This window comes from Acipenser ruthenus, chromosome 24 (genome assembly GCF_902713425.1).
Source record: "Acipenser ruthenus chromosome 24, fAciRut3.2 maternal haplotype, whole genome shotgun sequence".
Classification (NCBI taxonomy): domain Eukaryota; kingdom Metazoa; phylum Chordata; class Actinopteri; order Acipenseriformes; family Acipenseridae; genus Acipenser; species Acipenser ruthenus.
The window spans coordinates 22,112,678-22,127,937 of record NC_081212.1 but is presented as its reverse complement, the minus strand read 5'-3'; the positions used below and the strand labels follow the sequence as shown (position 1 = coordinate 22,127,937).

The window sequence follows — 15,260 nt, the reverse complement described above, 5'->3', positions numbered from 1 at the left end:
TAGTGCAAGGCCTTCGATGAAATGCTCATGTCTGTTTTTATTTGGCATGACATGTGAGCAACCATTTTCATTGTGGTGCTTATTTTAGTTGAGTGACTCTTTTGTTTCTTTCAGAATTCATTCATTTATCAAAGGCCTGGAGCCATTGTGTGTACATACCATCGCATGGCACTAAAGTGACTATAGTGCTTGGGTTTAATATTTAAAAAAGAGCTTTGTTTAAGATTATATTTCTGGGACGATAAACTACATTATGTAGAAGAGTATCACAACACAGACACCGGCACAAACAATGACAGCTAATCTGAGCATGAAAATGATGAGAATACAAACAGTAATAAAATAATGCAAAGTTTACTTAACCCCCTCCATATTTAATGATCTCTTCCCTCATGCTTGTAATTCTTAAAATTAGTAAGGGGGCAAATTTCAAGAATGACAGTCCTGGTGTTTGTAGCTCAAAAACAGAGCTCACAATCTGATGGTCACATGCAAACCTTTTAACTCTCCTTGCTTCTTTCAGATTCTTTTGAAATCGTATCTACACAAGTCATATCTAGAATTAATAGGTGTTTATTTGAGAACTCGAGCAATATCCGTTAGACCTTTCAGGTTTAATGAGCAATTTCTTCGGTAATTCTCCAATCTTATTTGTCCCATGAAATGTGTTTTTCCACATTCCAAAGAATCAAGTTGGTCACATGACCACAGAGTCAATAATTCTGTAAACGAACTACATTTTTGTACAGTTTGTACATAAACAGCGCTTTAACTAAACAGTAAGTCCCCAGCAGAGGATGTAAAATTTAATTAGATTCTCATGTCATGGAAAAAAAAATCGTGAATCACGTTTTGTAATGCGACCTATAGCAATTTTTAGCACCCAATGTAATTTAAATTCTCCTAATTTAAAATGATTTTCATTTACAATTTGACAAACCAGTAGCCTCCTCAGCTACTTTTGTGCTAAACTCATCTGAATGAGGATTATGATCTTCCTGGTGTCTTTTGTGATTTGCTGGTTTAAAGCAGCTCATTAATATTACATACAAGAGGCAGGGCTTCCAAACATAGCCACACCCCTTACAACCAGTTACACTGGATCAGAAAGAATGCCATGCTAGAGTCATTATGGCCACTTTAAGGAAATCTCTGCGCCAAAATGAAACTGCTGAGGAAGGATCATCGACTTGCAAAGCTTAATCCATTCATATTTTAGAGGCCTTACAATATTTGAATTCCCTAATGTCCAAATAGTATGAGGTTAGCATGTCTTTCTAATGTTTCTTTACAGGTGCTTTGTGATAAGATACTGTAATCAATATGCTCACACCTGGAACATCACAGGCTTCTGGGAAGTGGGGACTTCCAGTGTAGTAGTATGTGGGGGTTCCATTAAACACATTGTGTATCTTATTCTCTGTTTCGTCCAGATCGCCAAAGTTCACCTCTAAGCCTGTTGCAGTCAGTGATCTCATGAGTAGGATAAGGTAACACATTGAGAAAAACCAGTGTCAGTGCATTGTGCATGAACATGACATTCTTAAAGGAGGGAAAGAAACAAGTGCATTCTCGCCTTTGTTTTCCCCGCAGGTTTGTTTTGAGGAGTAGGCCATTCATTTATACATGCATGACTTGAGTGAAATGTAAATGAGGCTGCACTTTAAGAATGGCTGCTCGGATGTTTTAAACCTTGCCAATGTACTAGACTCTAACCCCCCTTGTGTGGTGTAAGAACAAATGGGATTCTGAAGGGGGAAAAAACAATAGCTCTACCTGTAGACAAGGGTATACTGTATTGTAACAAATTACAAATAATAACGGAGACACAGATGCTGTAACCTGCTATTAATCGATCCGGAGTCCCCTGAAAACAAGTTAAGAATAAGGACCTGTGTACATTTAACCTGTGCTTTTGTGGCACTGTTTTGCAAGATAATTAATTCAGGGAGGGTACCGTGTTGAAAAGGCATCTACCCTATTGCATGGCAGCATGGTTTGACATTGTTTGGAAGGTCTGAGTATCTGAACTACATCAGTGTGAGTGAAGGAGCATGATAACAGAATACACCAAGAGGACTGTGTCAAGCAGTCGCTTTCAACAGCCCTTTACATAGCAAGAGTATTCATGATGGCCTCAATTTTACCACGTGACACTAAACCACCTATCAAAGCTTTCTCAATGATGGCTGCTACATACAGACAAAATGTAAGGCACTGAATAACTTGCTATAGTGGCAGGTTATGCAATACTGTATGTCATGTAGTAATATGAGGTTTAGGTACTGCATAAGTTGTACACCGCTGTGTTTAAAAGTTGTACTGACTAAATACAAGTAATTGGGGGGGGGGGGGGGGGGGTTTAATGGTAACACTTTATATAAAGCAGGAGTGACCATGAATGAAGGTATGTCAACCTAACACACGTATTCATTATACTGTAAGTGTTTTAGCATCAGCAATAAAAAAAAACCAACATTACTCTGTCGATCACCTTACTGTTCCTTTTACTTTTCCTTATTTTTGTCATCAATTTTTATTTGCAGTTCTAAATTCATTTGCAAACATCACGGAGCAGTGAGCATATTAAATGGATACAATAAAGCATCTTTGAAGAAAGCTACTTGTTCTTCTTTGTGGACGGTTTTTATACAAGTCAGGTTTAATACAGAGAAGCTTCCCCTTCTGCAATCATGTGTCATCCCTGTCCTTCTCATCTCCCTACCACCTCACCTCCTTCATGTGTCCCTGTGTTTTTATTTTGCTTTGTTTTTTGTTTGTTTTTTCGTTTGCTTGGAAGATCACCCCCTCAAGACTACCATGTGCTGAATGAGGACGGAGAGCTTTGGCTGGTTTATGAAGGGTTAAAGGAAACCAACAGGTTAACCTAATTTTTAAAGCATGGGGCTTTTCCCCCTGTCTGCTGTGTGTCTCTTACTAACCTCGCACTGTTCCAGCGTGACCTTGCACTGCCCCAGAGAGGCTTCAGCTGAACTCAGGAAGAGGGTACAGGACCTCGCTCGCCTGCAGCATAGAACCTTCTTCTGTACTGGATGTTTTTTTTTGTTTGTTTCATTGTAGTTCCACATTAGAAACGTTCTCTCACAATATCAATCCACAATTTCAAGCATCGCACCACATTATCTTCAGTAACACATTTGTCGATCTAAACTTCTGTTAAGTATAATTGAAGTTTCTACAATATCACTTCCCATTTTCTTGTGGACATTTTTTGGAAGACTAGAGAGTTGCTTTACTAGTTCTTGTCATGTAACCGTATATTTCCAATTCAGAAATATCCAGAGGTTTTAAGGTGTTGTACTGAATAATATACACTAAATTTTTTTTTTAAAAATCCCCATTTGTACCAGAACCTATTTTATATGCATGTAGTCAATCAATCACAGTCAGTCAGCTCAGGTTTATTGAAACCTATTTAGGTTAAAGTTTTAACAGGATAAAAAAAAAAAAAAAAAAACGTAATAAATTTCAAATAATACATACAGGTATATAGTTTATAGTCTGTAGATGAGTGCAGTAGAATTGTTTTGTGTGGTGAAAACAGAGCAAATGCCTTCATTTGTAAAGGTAAATATTCCAATTTACCTTCACTTGCTTAATAAAAAGTTTATAGTGGTGTTTCAGCCTTATTCCTCTAAACCCTCAATTGTGTTTTCAACTAGAAAGCAGATTATTACTTCTCATTGTATGCTAAAGAAAAGGAATTCCTATCAGCAAAGCATAGGAATGGCACATGCAAGCTATCTGGTATCATGTTAATAGTGTATATTGTTGTTTATCCATAAAATTACAAAGGGAGGGTGCTCAAAAGGATTCTTAACAGCATCTGCACTCTAATAGACAGTAGCATGGGTTCTCGTTGTGAATTCTGCCACGTTTACCAGTGGAGTTTTTTCTTCTTTGAACCTGCTACAGCATCAAAAACGCCAACAGTGGCCTTTTTATACAGTCATCAAGAATCGTAATTACTGGGTGATTTTAGGCTGTCACTCAGCTTGAGAGATGGCCTGTCATGCCTAAGTGACAAGTCGTAGATAAAGGTGGGGTGGGGGGGGGGGGGAGCGATAACTAATTTAGACAAACACACAAAGGAGGGTTCAGAGTTGTGCTTTCTTTTATTGCTAGCTTTAAAACGCGCCCCCGGGAGGCTTGCTGTGAACGCTGCGCTCAATGTGTGTGTCTGTCTCTTTCTCTGCCCCTGCTGCTGTGCAGGCTCCTGGAGTCCCAGCTCCAGACTCTGAGGAAGAGCCACGAGAACGAGACGGAGGTGCTGCGCGAGGAGCTGCAGAGCGTCAAGGAGGACAACAACCGGCAGCAGCAGCTCCTGGCTCAGAACCTCCAGCTGCCCCCCGAGGCTCGCATCGAGGCCAGCCTGCAGCACGAGATCACCAGGCTTACCAACGAGAACCTGGTAGGTAGAGCAGCCCTTCCACGGGCACTGACACTGCTGTGACATCCCGTATGAGGGAGACTGCAACACTACAATAGAAATATACCAGTGCGATAGTAGGAATATACACAGCGGTGGCCAAAAGTTTTGCATCACCCTATAGGATTAACACATTTTGCTTCATAAAGTCGAATGAAACTGGCTGAATAATGTCAGGTTAACATATTGAGTTACATTTCAAAATCTAACATGAAGTACTGTACTACTACTTATGGCAATATCATGTTGTAGTTTTATTTGATTACATGATGTTAAACAAAATATCTAAATTATGATCATATCATTTTATATTTGTGTCTCAATCCCAAAAATCTAGATGATGAAAAACTTTTGGCCATAGCTGTATGTATGTATATTCATAGTCTTTTTTTAATTTATAAATAAAATGCAAAAAGAAAACAGTCTGTCCAGTGGCAGATGCTATTTCTTGATTTTCATGGAATAAAAATCAATTCTATAAACTAATTTCTTCTTTTATTTTTCCTACAGTACAGATTTTGTTTTAAAGTTAAAAATAGATATTTGATCAAATCTATTATTTGAGTGTTGGTCAAACTACTACACCTTATTTTAATACAAGATTATTCAATTGATCTACTGTATCTAAATACAGAAATCATTTAAAGCATTAAAATACGTCCCTCCCTGGCGTTACAGAGAAACACAGGCACTGTTGTGTTTGCATTGTATAACTGTACATTTTGCTACACAAAGCACCTTTTTAATCTAATCAATGACAGTTGTTGGAGTAGTTTTAGGTTTGATGCTGTTTAGATCAAATGAATAGGCACGTGCTGTTGTCTTTTTGCTACAGAATGTGTTTGTTGATTTAGAGAGTGGTTTTGTTGCCTGCTTATTTTATTTTATGATTTAAAAGTTTATCAATAAAATAATTAATTATAAATTAACCAAGGCAGTACTCCATGGGGGCAGCCTATGGGGAAGGCCAATTACAAAAAAACAACACATACACACACACACACAAAACAATGTACAATTTAGAAGTTATCCTGGATGGTGGTGATAAAGAATAAACAATCAACAACCTGGCAACAAGACCTGCCCCAGTGCCTAGTAGAACATACAACAGCAGACATCTCCCCCTATTTTGCAGTACTTTGAGGAATTATATGCAGATGACCCCACGAAGTATCAATTCTACCGGATTTCGCTTTACAAACGGATCATTGTATGTAGAGCTGACTGGACTCTGTGTCCTCCCTGTCGTTCCCTCTTCTCTTCTCTTCTCTTTCTGACCTGGATGCACTAACCGGAGAGCGGCCTGCCTGCACTCCTTGGAAGAATCTCCCTGAAACTAAAGACACTGTGATTCTGTTTGTTTTTTCACCCCACAGCGACGATGTCCTGTCTGTTCACGTCTCGTGTTGTTTCAGCACCCGGCGCTTTACTAATACACCGTCACAGGGTGATGGAAGCACAGTCGGCTTTCTATTATGTCTTATATGTATTTTCTTTTGGAATTTTACAGAATGGAGTTGGCATTTTATTTTGAATAAACAAGCAAGTCTTCCTTGTTGCAACTTCTCAAACCAAGTATTGAACCTCTATGCTGTTTAGTCAGTCTTTTAATTTTTTTTTTAACAGGGACTGGCTCTCTAGTTTTATAACATAGCACTACATATTTATTTTAGAAAACTTTATTTATATTATGATACCCGTTTTTGAAACGCTTTGTTTCCATCATCCATTTTTAGAGTGCTGAAAGCTGTTCTGAATCAAGCTTTTAAACTTTTAACAAGATGGCAACCCCCGACCTCCACCCTTTCTAAAATGGCATCTTTATGCTACGATAGATTTACTAATGCCCCTCCTGTTGTGCTGTTGCCGATCCCAGCTGAAAATCCCCAGTAAGTCTGCCCTGGATAGTTTCTTAAATGAGAATAATATATTGCCTTCTTACTTATAGGATCTCATGGAACAGCTGGAAAAACAGGACAAGACTGTTCGCAAACTAAAGAAGCAGCTGAAAGTATTTGCAAAGAAGATTGGGGAGCTAGAAGGTACGTACATGCTTGAATTGGGTCCTGAACTAAAAGCTGGAAAGATGTGCCTTTTTAAAGATGTTTTTAGATATACTGGTTGTTGTGGGAGGTGAGTAATGTACTAAATACAGTATTTAAAGAGCATCCCGTGTTCTACAGTGACTAGTCTTAGTGTTTTGCATCTCAGTGTTATGTTGTCATCTGTTTTCTCCACAGTAAGCGGTCAGATGGAGAACGTGTCTCCAGGCCAGATCATCGACGAGCCGATCCACCCGGTCAACATTCCCAGAAAGGAGAAGGATTTCCAGGGAATGCTGGAGTACAAGAAGGAGGATGAATCCAAACTGGTGAAAAACCTCATCCTAGGCAAGTGAAGACAGGCATTCGATAAGCAAACAGTACATTTGGCGTTTAATACAGATGACCAGACCAGTCAAAGCTCTGGTCTTTACTGACATAGTCACGAATTGTTGTGGGCATTGGTTTCTCCGTTTCTTAAATGCCTCATCTCCAAATGTCTGCCTCACAGTCAAAAGCTTAACTACTGTAAAACTACCACTAAAAATGTCAGCATTATTTCTAACTTGAGTTAGGATAATTCCGGTTGATAGTTGGCCTAAGTCTGACATTTCAATATTTAAAAAAAAAAAAGTTTTTCAAAAGTCACAACTCTTACAGCTAAATAGTGACGACTTAAAGTTAATTTAGTCGGAAAGTGGCAGACATTAGAAAGCAGAGCAAATCGTATTTGACATTAAGCTTGTTGTCAGTATTTGTCTTTTCTTATTTATTTATTTTTCAGAGCTAAAACCACGGGGTGTGGCTGTAAACCTGATTCCTGGCTTACCGGCCTACATCCTCTTCATGTGTCTCAGGCATGCAGATTATGTGAACGATGACCAGAAAGTGCGCACTTTGTTGACCTCAACTATTAATGGCATCAAGAAGATCTTAAAGGTAAGTGTTTGTTTTAATATTACCAAGTCAAGTCTAGGTACAATAATTCTTAAATAAGGTTTGTGTAAACTGAAAGTGTAAATGTTGGAATATCTTGGTAAAAGCAATTTAAATTGAATGAATCAAGACCCCATACTGTACCTGTATGTTTTATAATGGGGACCATACATAACAGTGTGGTATTGAAATGGCATGGTGTAGTGATCTATAGAATTGGCACTTTCAACACTGCAGACCTGTAAAGAGGTTTAGGTCTTGGGTGTGCCCTTTGATATTTTATATTGAACTTTATCCATGTAAGAAACTGAAACTATGTGTTGTTTTCTTTGTGATTTACTTAGTGCTGAAAGTGTTCAAGCTGCTTATTTGTTCATTCTTGTATTTTATCTAGAAAAGAGGCGATGACTATGAAACAGTCTCATTCTGGCTGTCTAACACCTGCCGGTTCCTGCACTGTTTGAAGCAATACAGCGGAGAAGAGGTAAAACCATTCTGTACATTTGTGGAAGTTGCTCTGTGGTTTAACTGTATTCTACTGTAATTGACATTGACACATTCTCTGATTACCACAGTCCTTTATGAAGCACAACACCCCCCGACAGAATGAACACTGCCTTTCTAACTTCGACCTGGCAGAGTACAGGCAGGTCCTGAGCGACTTGGCCATCCAGATTTACCAGCAACTCGTGAAGGTCATGGAGAACATCCTTCAGCCAATGATAGGTGAGACTTAATAACATATACACCTGTCGTTAAGAATTCAACAGCGTGTGATCACATGAACATTTTCCTTTTTTTTGTCTTGAGAAGGGAATGTCTTTACTGTTTTGCATGCTCTGGGTAAAGCACAGAAACGCTGCAATATGATTGGTCGAAACACTCCCAGCATATTAATGATGATGGTGATTAAGGTCTCCGTGGGTATAACCACATTGCATTCTACTTTGCATAATTCATGCACTTTTTTTCAAAGTATTTTTTGGTTCAACTGATTGATTATCAAATGTACTTTTTAATAGCTGATCTTCTCATAAATTACAGTCTGTGCTTTAAGACACTTCTTCAGTGTTTTTAAATTACTACTTGATTAAGTTCTTTTGGATGAAATCTACTTGTGTCATTGATGAGCCAGGCATGCATTTTAATGGATTAAAAGTGAGGGCTAGAATGAGATACAGTGTCTGTGTACCCAGACGAATTGTGTGTCATCTCTGTGTATGTTTGCAGTTTCGGGAATGTTGGAACATGAGACGATCCAGGGTGTGTCGGGAGTGAAGCCCACTGGCTTGCGTAAGAGGACCTCCAGTATTGCGGATGAAGGCACCTACACGCTGGACTCCATCCTGCGTCAGCTGAACTCCTTCCACTCCACCATGTGCCAGCATGGCACGGACCCGGAGCTCATCAAGCAGGTCGTCAAGCAGATGTTCTACATCATTGGGGCCGTCACCCTCAACAACCTACTGCTACGCAAGGACATGTGCTCCTGGAGCAAAGGAATGCAGATTAGGTGGGTTCCAGTCTGACTTTCTCTGTCATTTTACTGCCAGAGCAGAGCATACAATAGCTGCTGTGGGTTTCACATTGGGGTATTTTGGTTTCTGTAGGCTTTCATTAGTTTGAACTGTTTTTTTTATTTCTGGTGGACCTGCATTTAGGCATTTATTCCATAAGGCTTGTTCCAAAACAGTTGAAGCAAGACATACATTCTCAAGCAGTGTTACAGTATATACAAAGTGCACAGTATACTTGGGGTACCGGTATACGATTCTAAACAGTATACTGTGGTGTTTTTGATAGGGAAGTATGCAGGCTCTAACCTGTGGCTCCTCAATCATGTTTCTAGTCTGGGTAATTTCCAAGGCTAGATGATAAACCGTTTGGCTTCAAACAGTAGGAAGAACACTGTATAAAGGACTTCCATTGCTTTCCTTTTCAGGTACAATGTGAGCCAGCTTGAGGAATGGCTAAGGGACAAGAATCTAATGACAAGTGGTGCTAAGGAGACACTGGAGCCTTTGATCCAAGCAGCTCAGCTGTTGCAGGTGAAGAAGAAGACCGATGAGGATGCGGAGGCGATCTGCTCCATGTGCAATGCTCTTTCAACTGCACAGGTACACCTTTTTAAACTAGTTTTAGTAGAAGGCAGAAGTTCAGTTTAGAAATAGTTGCCATGACATTTGGAAAACGTAAATATGTTTTATTTACTGTTTCAAATAAATGCTTCGAGGCAGGAGAAAGGAATGTTATAACACAGCAGGGCAAAGACCTTTAATTGTTTAGTTCTAGAAAATGTGTTTTTAAATTTTTGTTTATGCTTCTTTAAAAATTGCTTTAAAAAATTATATTTTGTATGCTGCAAGTGTTATGCAGGCATACATTTTTCAGCCGCCAATACCTATACTGTGATATTTATATCCTTCCCGGGAAGTACTGTATATTAGTTGCATGATTTGTGTTTTCTCATTTCTGTAACTGGCTTTTCTCCAACAGATTGTAAAAGTGCTGAATCTGTACACTCCAGTAAATGAGTTTGAAGAAAGGGTTTCTGTAGCGTTTATACGTACCATACAGGTAAGATCATTTTGAATTCTGTAGAGTTCATCAGTTCACCTGCTTTTTCAATTGTATATTCCTTTAATTCCATTTCCATGCTTTTCTAATGCTTTGATTTTCCAATGAGTAATGCTCAATCCTGGGAACATAGCCGAGGCAAGGTACAGAAATTAGACTGTAAGAAAAAAGACATGCAGTTGTAACATTTAGCCACCAGGTTATACATTTTCAGAGAAAAAAAAGGTATATTTAAAACTAGGAATAGGATTATTGAGACATTCCATTGTGGACAGGAACACAGATTAGAAAAGTAAATCATTATTTCTCTCTCTTCTTTGGCAGATACGTTTACGAGACCGGAAAGAATCGCCCCAGTTACTAATGGACACCAAAAACATCTACCCAGTTACATTCCCATTCAACCCCTCTTCCCTTGCACTGGAAACCATTCAGATCCCCAGCAGCCTCAACCTGTTATTCCTCACTCGTGTCTAAAGGAAGTGACTGCTAAACTCATGCTTTGGTTGACAGCCAGTTTATGTATATGTTGCAGGAACAGCCCTACATCCAGTCACGTAGAGTTCAGTATTTGGAGTTATTTTGGATTTAGCAGCAGGCGAAGCTGTGAAATCATGCACTTCAAAATTGATAATTGAGAGGAATAACAAAATAAGCCCAGTCCAATCTAATGCATGTAACAAGTTTTATTAGATATGCCAGATATGTCACCTTAATGAGTATTTGGCATCATTTCTGAGACTGGCTGCACAAATTGTAATGTACGGTATCTGAAAAAATACTTTTATGGTTATGCTTTTGTTTTTACAATGGTCATTTGAACACTCACTCCAAATGATGCATGGATGTTAAGCAGGCAGTCAGTTACAAATTAAACAGTTTGGGTGAATGTTACCAAACTTGAAAACAACAAGGATACTAAACTGTATGTCTATTAGTTATTTTAAATGAAAGCAGTGGAGAAAGCATTATTAGGGAGAAGTGTGGCCTCCCATCTCTATCGCAAGCTGACCTGTACAGTTAGCTTCTCTTACAATAGCAAATGTATGTCTTGCATTTTTTCCAACACCTCATCATTTTTGGTGACTTGTTTTTCCTTTTTTATTAATCAGCCTGTGTTTTCTTGTCAATAATTTCACATGGAAGGAGTTACACATTGTGGGAAATTGGAAATGTTGAATTTAGAAATATGACTTTGCCTGACTGGATCGGGCATTGTAGACACTGCCTGCAACATAGATCTCAAGAAAGCCACTTATTCCGATTCAGGTCAAGACCTGACAACTAAAGCATGTAGGTTACAGAGTACAGTATGCGCAGATTTGAGTCGTGAACATGTAGAAAAGTCATGCTCAAATCGTAAAACATTTAAGAACATTGTAAATTTCTCTTACATGATAAGGCAGACTTAAATATAATCTATTGATTTGGTTGAGGGGCTGTCTCCCATTTCCCACCCAAAAATAATTGTAAAAAAGAAGAGGAGGAGGAGGAGAACAGGAACTGGAACTGGTTATGCTTTAAACAATGTATCAACTGGAAAAGTAAACTGGTAATATATAGAATACATTGTCAAATAGCTTTCTTATTTATGTCACTAAGATATGTAGAAATACAGATGGTCCTAGCCTACTATTTAATATAGATGCTTATTTGTTAGTATTGTGGGTTTACTTAGAATGCCTAGATAGCTGCTGTGTCTTGTGTAACTTGCATAGCTAGAACAATGTACTAATTTAGCACTGCAGTGTAGAGTATTAAGACATCTCTTGAATATCAATATTGTTTACAATTAAAACATTAGCTTGATTTTATGTGAGTGTCACTGTAACACTTCAAAAAGTTTTTTCTCCATGGTAAAGGCTCAAAGAAATAATATTGATTGTCCAATACTATTTATTGTAATGTGCTGAGAGTAGTACGACTGCACACTCCTTAACGTTAAGGGTAAATGCATAGGGTTACAATGCACAGTCTACACTGAAATACAATGCTGTTGCTAAAATCATTCAATCGGTTTGCCTTATACCAGTAATCTAATGCTGAACTATTCACAACCAGATCCAGTGTTGAAAGGACCAGGTGATACTTCTTTGGTGCCTTTACCATGTACAGTAAGCCTCATTTAAGCACAAAAGCACACTGGATGTCTCATGTATAAGATAAAGGTTACTTTTTTTTTAATGGAGGTCTTTAAAAATGTATGGACAGATTTAAGTTATTTGTTTCAGTATTGACATGAGTTCTGTTACACTGGACCTTCTCCGCTTCTAGCATGTTTGATTTAAGGATATTGTTAGTAGGTTGTGTGTAACAGAAGACATTTCTTTAAGAGAATATAAACATAACCCTGACTGTACAGCATAGCTGATATCATGCTGCCTGCATTCTTTCAATTGCACAGTGAATGCTGCTCTGACCAATTGCCCCCAAGCTTTCTTTTTTTTATAGATAGTTTTTTGCTGGTATAATTTGTGTGCCAATTAAAGAAGGATTTATGTGGGAAATAAATAATAATAATAATAATAATAATAATAATAATAATAATAATAATAATAATAATAATAATAATAATAATAATAATAAAACTTGACATTGCTTATGACCTTTTTTTGCAGATACAATGACAAAAGCTGACAAAGTAGTGATCACTGCCAGCTTAGAAAGCAGCCTAGCCACTCTCATGATCTTGCTTTCCAGGGTCACTGTACACTGCATGAATGCCTGTAATATTGGCAAGGTGTTTTTTTTTTTTTTTTATAGAATGTATTTCAGTAGCATTGGTACCATGGATTGCTCCCAAGCTGATGCAGACAGTTTCACACTAATGGTAATTAGCAGTGAAGCACTCCTGGAACATACTGTATTTATACTATACACCTTAATTGTCAGCTGCGTTTGCACTATCACGACAAGGCTTTGTACATTTTTCTAGGGACTGGTTGTAGGGGCAACCTGGCTGCCTCACTGATATTCAGATATTTGCTCACTGTCGGCACTTGAGCTCCAGGGACTACAATAAGAAAACTGATTACAAAAAAAAAATGTGCTCAAAACATTGTAAAGTAAAATTGGCTACTGAACTTCAACTAAAAAGGTTCTGATCCATGCATATTTTTATTGCTCAATCCCTTTAGAGGTACATATCAAGGCCACTGGGACCAGCACAGGCACATTGTAAGTTGTCCCTACTGTGTATTGTCACAACGGAACTCTACATATTTATAATGAAATATTGCGTTCGGAACTACTGACTGAATGGATTGATGGTGTTCTGATACAATCCACAGAACTGGAAAATACTGACTATACTAGAAACTAAATTAAAGTCTTCTCTACCTAAATGCTTTGATTTTATTCATGTTCATATTTTTATAAAAGTATTGGTTTATTTACACTCCGTAAATGTCTTTATAAAGCCTTACCTGATAACAGCACGTCAAGTACAACAGTTGGCAGCTGATACAGTGTTTGTGCGTCTTTGAGATAGTTATGTGTTTCTGTTAAAGGGTAATTCTCAAATGTTGTTATATCTGTTAAATAAACAGCTAATAAGTGCAGTCCTCTGGGCACTGCGCTACCAGCAACAGTATTTTTTTTTTTCCTTTCAGAAATGAAAGAGAAGGAGGTCTGTGAGACACAAACCTTCTTGGGTTATTTGTATGGGATATTTGCTGTGTATTTTTATTTCTTCATATGTCCTTTAAGTTGTATGTGTTTGCATGTTTTCTGTACAGCTTAATTTTTGTGTGTTTAAACATGTCCAGTGACACAAATATTTATTATATATCATTATTGGAATCATATCAGGACTTTGCAAGAGAGCAGTTCCGCTAGATAAAGAGATTTTAATTGTGCTCCACAGTTACCACTACAATTGGTGTTTTGCTTGGGTTTCAAATGTGTTGCTGCTTATTTGAATAGTTAATAGTGAACACGTTCTAGCCCCAGAAAAGTGTATGCTTTCATCTTCCAATGGGTGTGTTTGCTGGCACCATAAGTACAAGGTTTATTTGTATCTACAGGTCTGTTGAAAACCTTGATGCGAGAGGCATTCAGAAACTGCCAAAGAAAATGATAACCCCTACTGCATATCCAAAACACCTTATTAACCCTTTCATGACTGGGATCGCACAGTATGTACATGTAAAATGTGGTTTTTGTGTTTATTTTTTGTTTTTAAAACTGCATTTTACTTTGCATATATTATGTTGACACCAATAAATAATACATGCTGCTGTATGTTACATCAAACACTTAGTCTGTAAGGTGTTCAAGTAATTTATATTTTAAAGGTTTTTATGACATATGGTGAATGTGTGATATTAGACTCAACACTACAGCTGTTCACTACAAGCAAATGGTATGACTGATGTTGATGATCGGACTGTGCTTCCCAATTTTAGGAATGAAAAGTAAAAATTAAGCTGTGTTTTTTTTTTTTTATTACAGCAGGCATTGGTTAATTAATACAATGTTATTTGCCTTGACAATTGGTTTATACATGCTCATCTTTTAAAGGTACTGTTTTACATGATGGAGATTGCAAACACTCTTATTTGGAGGCTGAATGTATAAAATGATAATATTGCTGTAACTCTTCGTGTGGTTAACAGAATGCGGAACAAACTGGAGCTGGTAGAAACGTATCTGCTCCCGACAGACTCATTTTCCCAACTAACTCGTGTGTACCTTCAAATAATAACCCATAAATAAGGACTAATGTGCTTAAGTCAAGCTCTAAACTGGTTTAGTTCCTGGTAGCTGTAATGAAGTAATTGTGCACCATAAAAATGTAATAAGGTATGAACAAATGTCAAAGTTGTATAAACAAATAAAGGAATTCAGCACTGTATATACAGTTATTGTGTTTTTTTTTCAGTGTGCCTTCTTAACATCTCAGGTAGTTTTGTGTTCTAGCAAGACAATGAATATTATGTACCATCCCCAGAGGAAGAATGTCTAATTTCACAAAATGTTCAATTTCTATACACAGTTGAAATCCTACAACAAATAATACCCAAGAACTGAAGCAGATTCCTTCAGCAATTAGCAAGCACAGTATGAAAATGCGAAGAACCGATAGTCCATTTCATTTAAACCAAAAATATGTATCTATCGGTCTCTTGATTATCTGTTTTTTTTTTTTTTTAATGCAGATCAAATTGTATATAAATGTTAGTGATGTTTTAGGAGAAAACATTTACTATAAGTAAAGCATATATCTTATGTTTATGTATAAATGATATTTAAAT

General features: G+C 37.6%; 1 protein-coding gene across 6 annotated transcripts in view; it reads left to right on the top strand.

The window, feature by feature from the left end:
- The window catches only part of LOC117427768 (unconventional myosin-Va-like), a 67,212-nt gene extending 52,352 nt beyond the window's left edge, over nucleotides 1-14,860 (top strand). Inside the window, exons 30-42 of one of the 6 annotated variants that reach the window (XM_058998718.1) lie at nucleotides 1,434-1,490; nucleotides 2,801-2,881; nucleotides 4,234-4,432; nucleotides 5,586-5,660; nucleotides 6,399-6,492; nucleotides 6,691-6,840; nucleotides 7,277-7,431; nucleotides 7,823-7,912; nucleotides 8,004-8,154; nucleotides 8,659-8,941; nucleotides 9,371-9,545; nucleotides 9,925-10,005; nucleotides 10,330-14,860. In XM_058998718.1, the coding sequence (XP_058854701.1) occupies nucleotides 1,434-1,490; nucleotides 2,801-2,881; nucleotides 4,234-4,432; nucleotides 5,586-5,660; nucleotides 6,399-6,492; nucleotides 6,691-6,840; nucleotides 7,277-7,431; nucleotides 7,823-7,912; nucleotides 8,004-8,154; nucleotides 8,659-8,941; nucleotides 9,371-9,545; nucleotides 9,925-10,005; nucleotides 10,330-10,482 (1,744 nt within the window). In that variant the 3' untranslated portion in view covers nucleotides 10,483-14,860. The remainder of the gene's footprint in view (nucleotides 1-1,433; nucleotides 1,491-2,800; nucleotides 2,882-4,233; nucleotides 4,433-5,585; nucleotides 5,661-6,398; nucleotides 6,493-6,690; nucleotides 6,841-7,276; nucleotides 7,432-7,822; nucleotides 7,913-8,003; nucleotides 8,155-8,658; nucleotides 8,942-9,370; nucleotides 9,546-9,924; nucleotides 10,006-10,329) is intronic. The other 5 variants (XM_058998719.1, XM_058998720.1, XM_058998722.1 and 2 more) reach the window with 5 other exon arrangements.
- The last annotated feature ends 400 nt before the right edge of the window (nucleotides 14,861-15,260 follow it).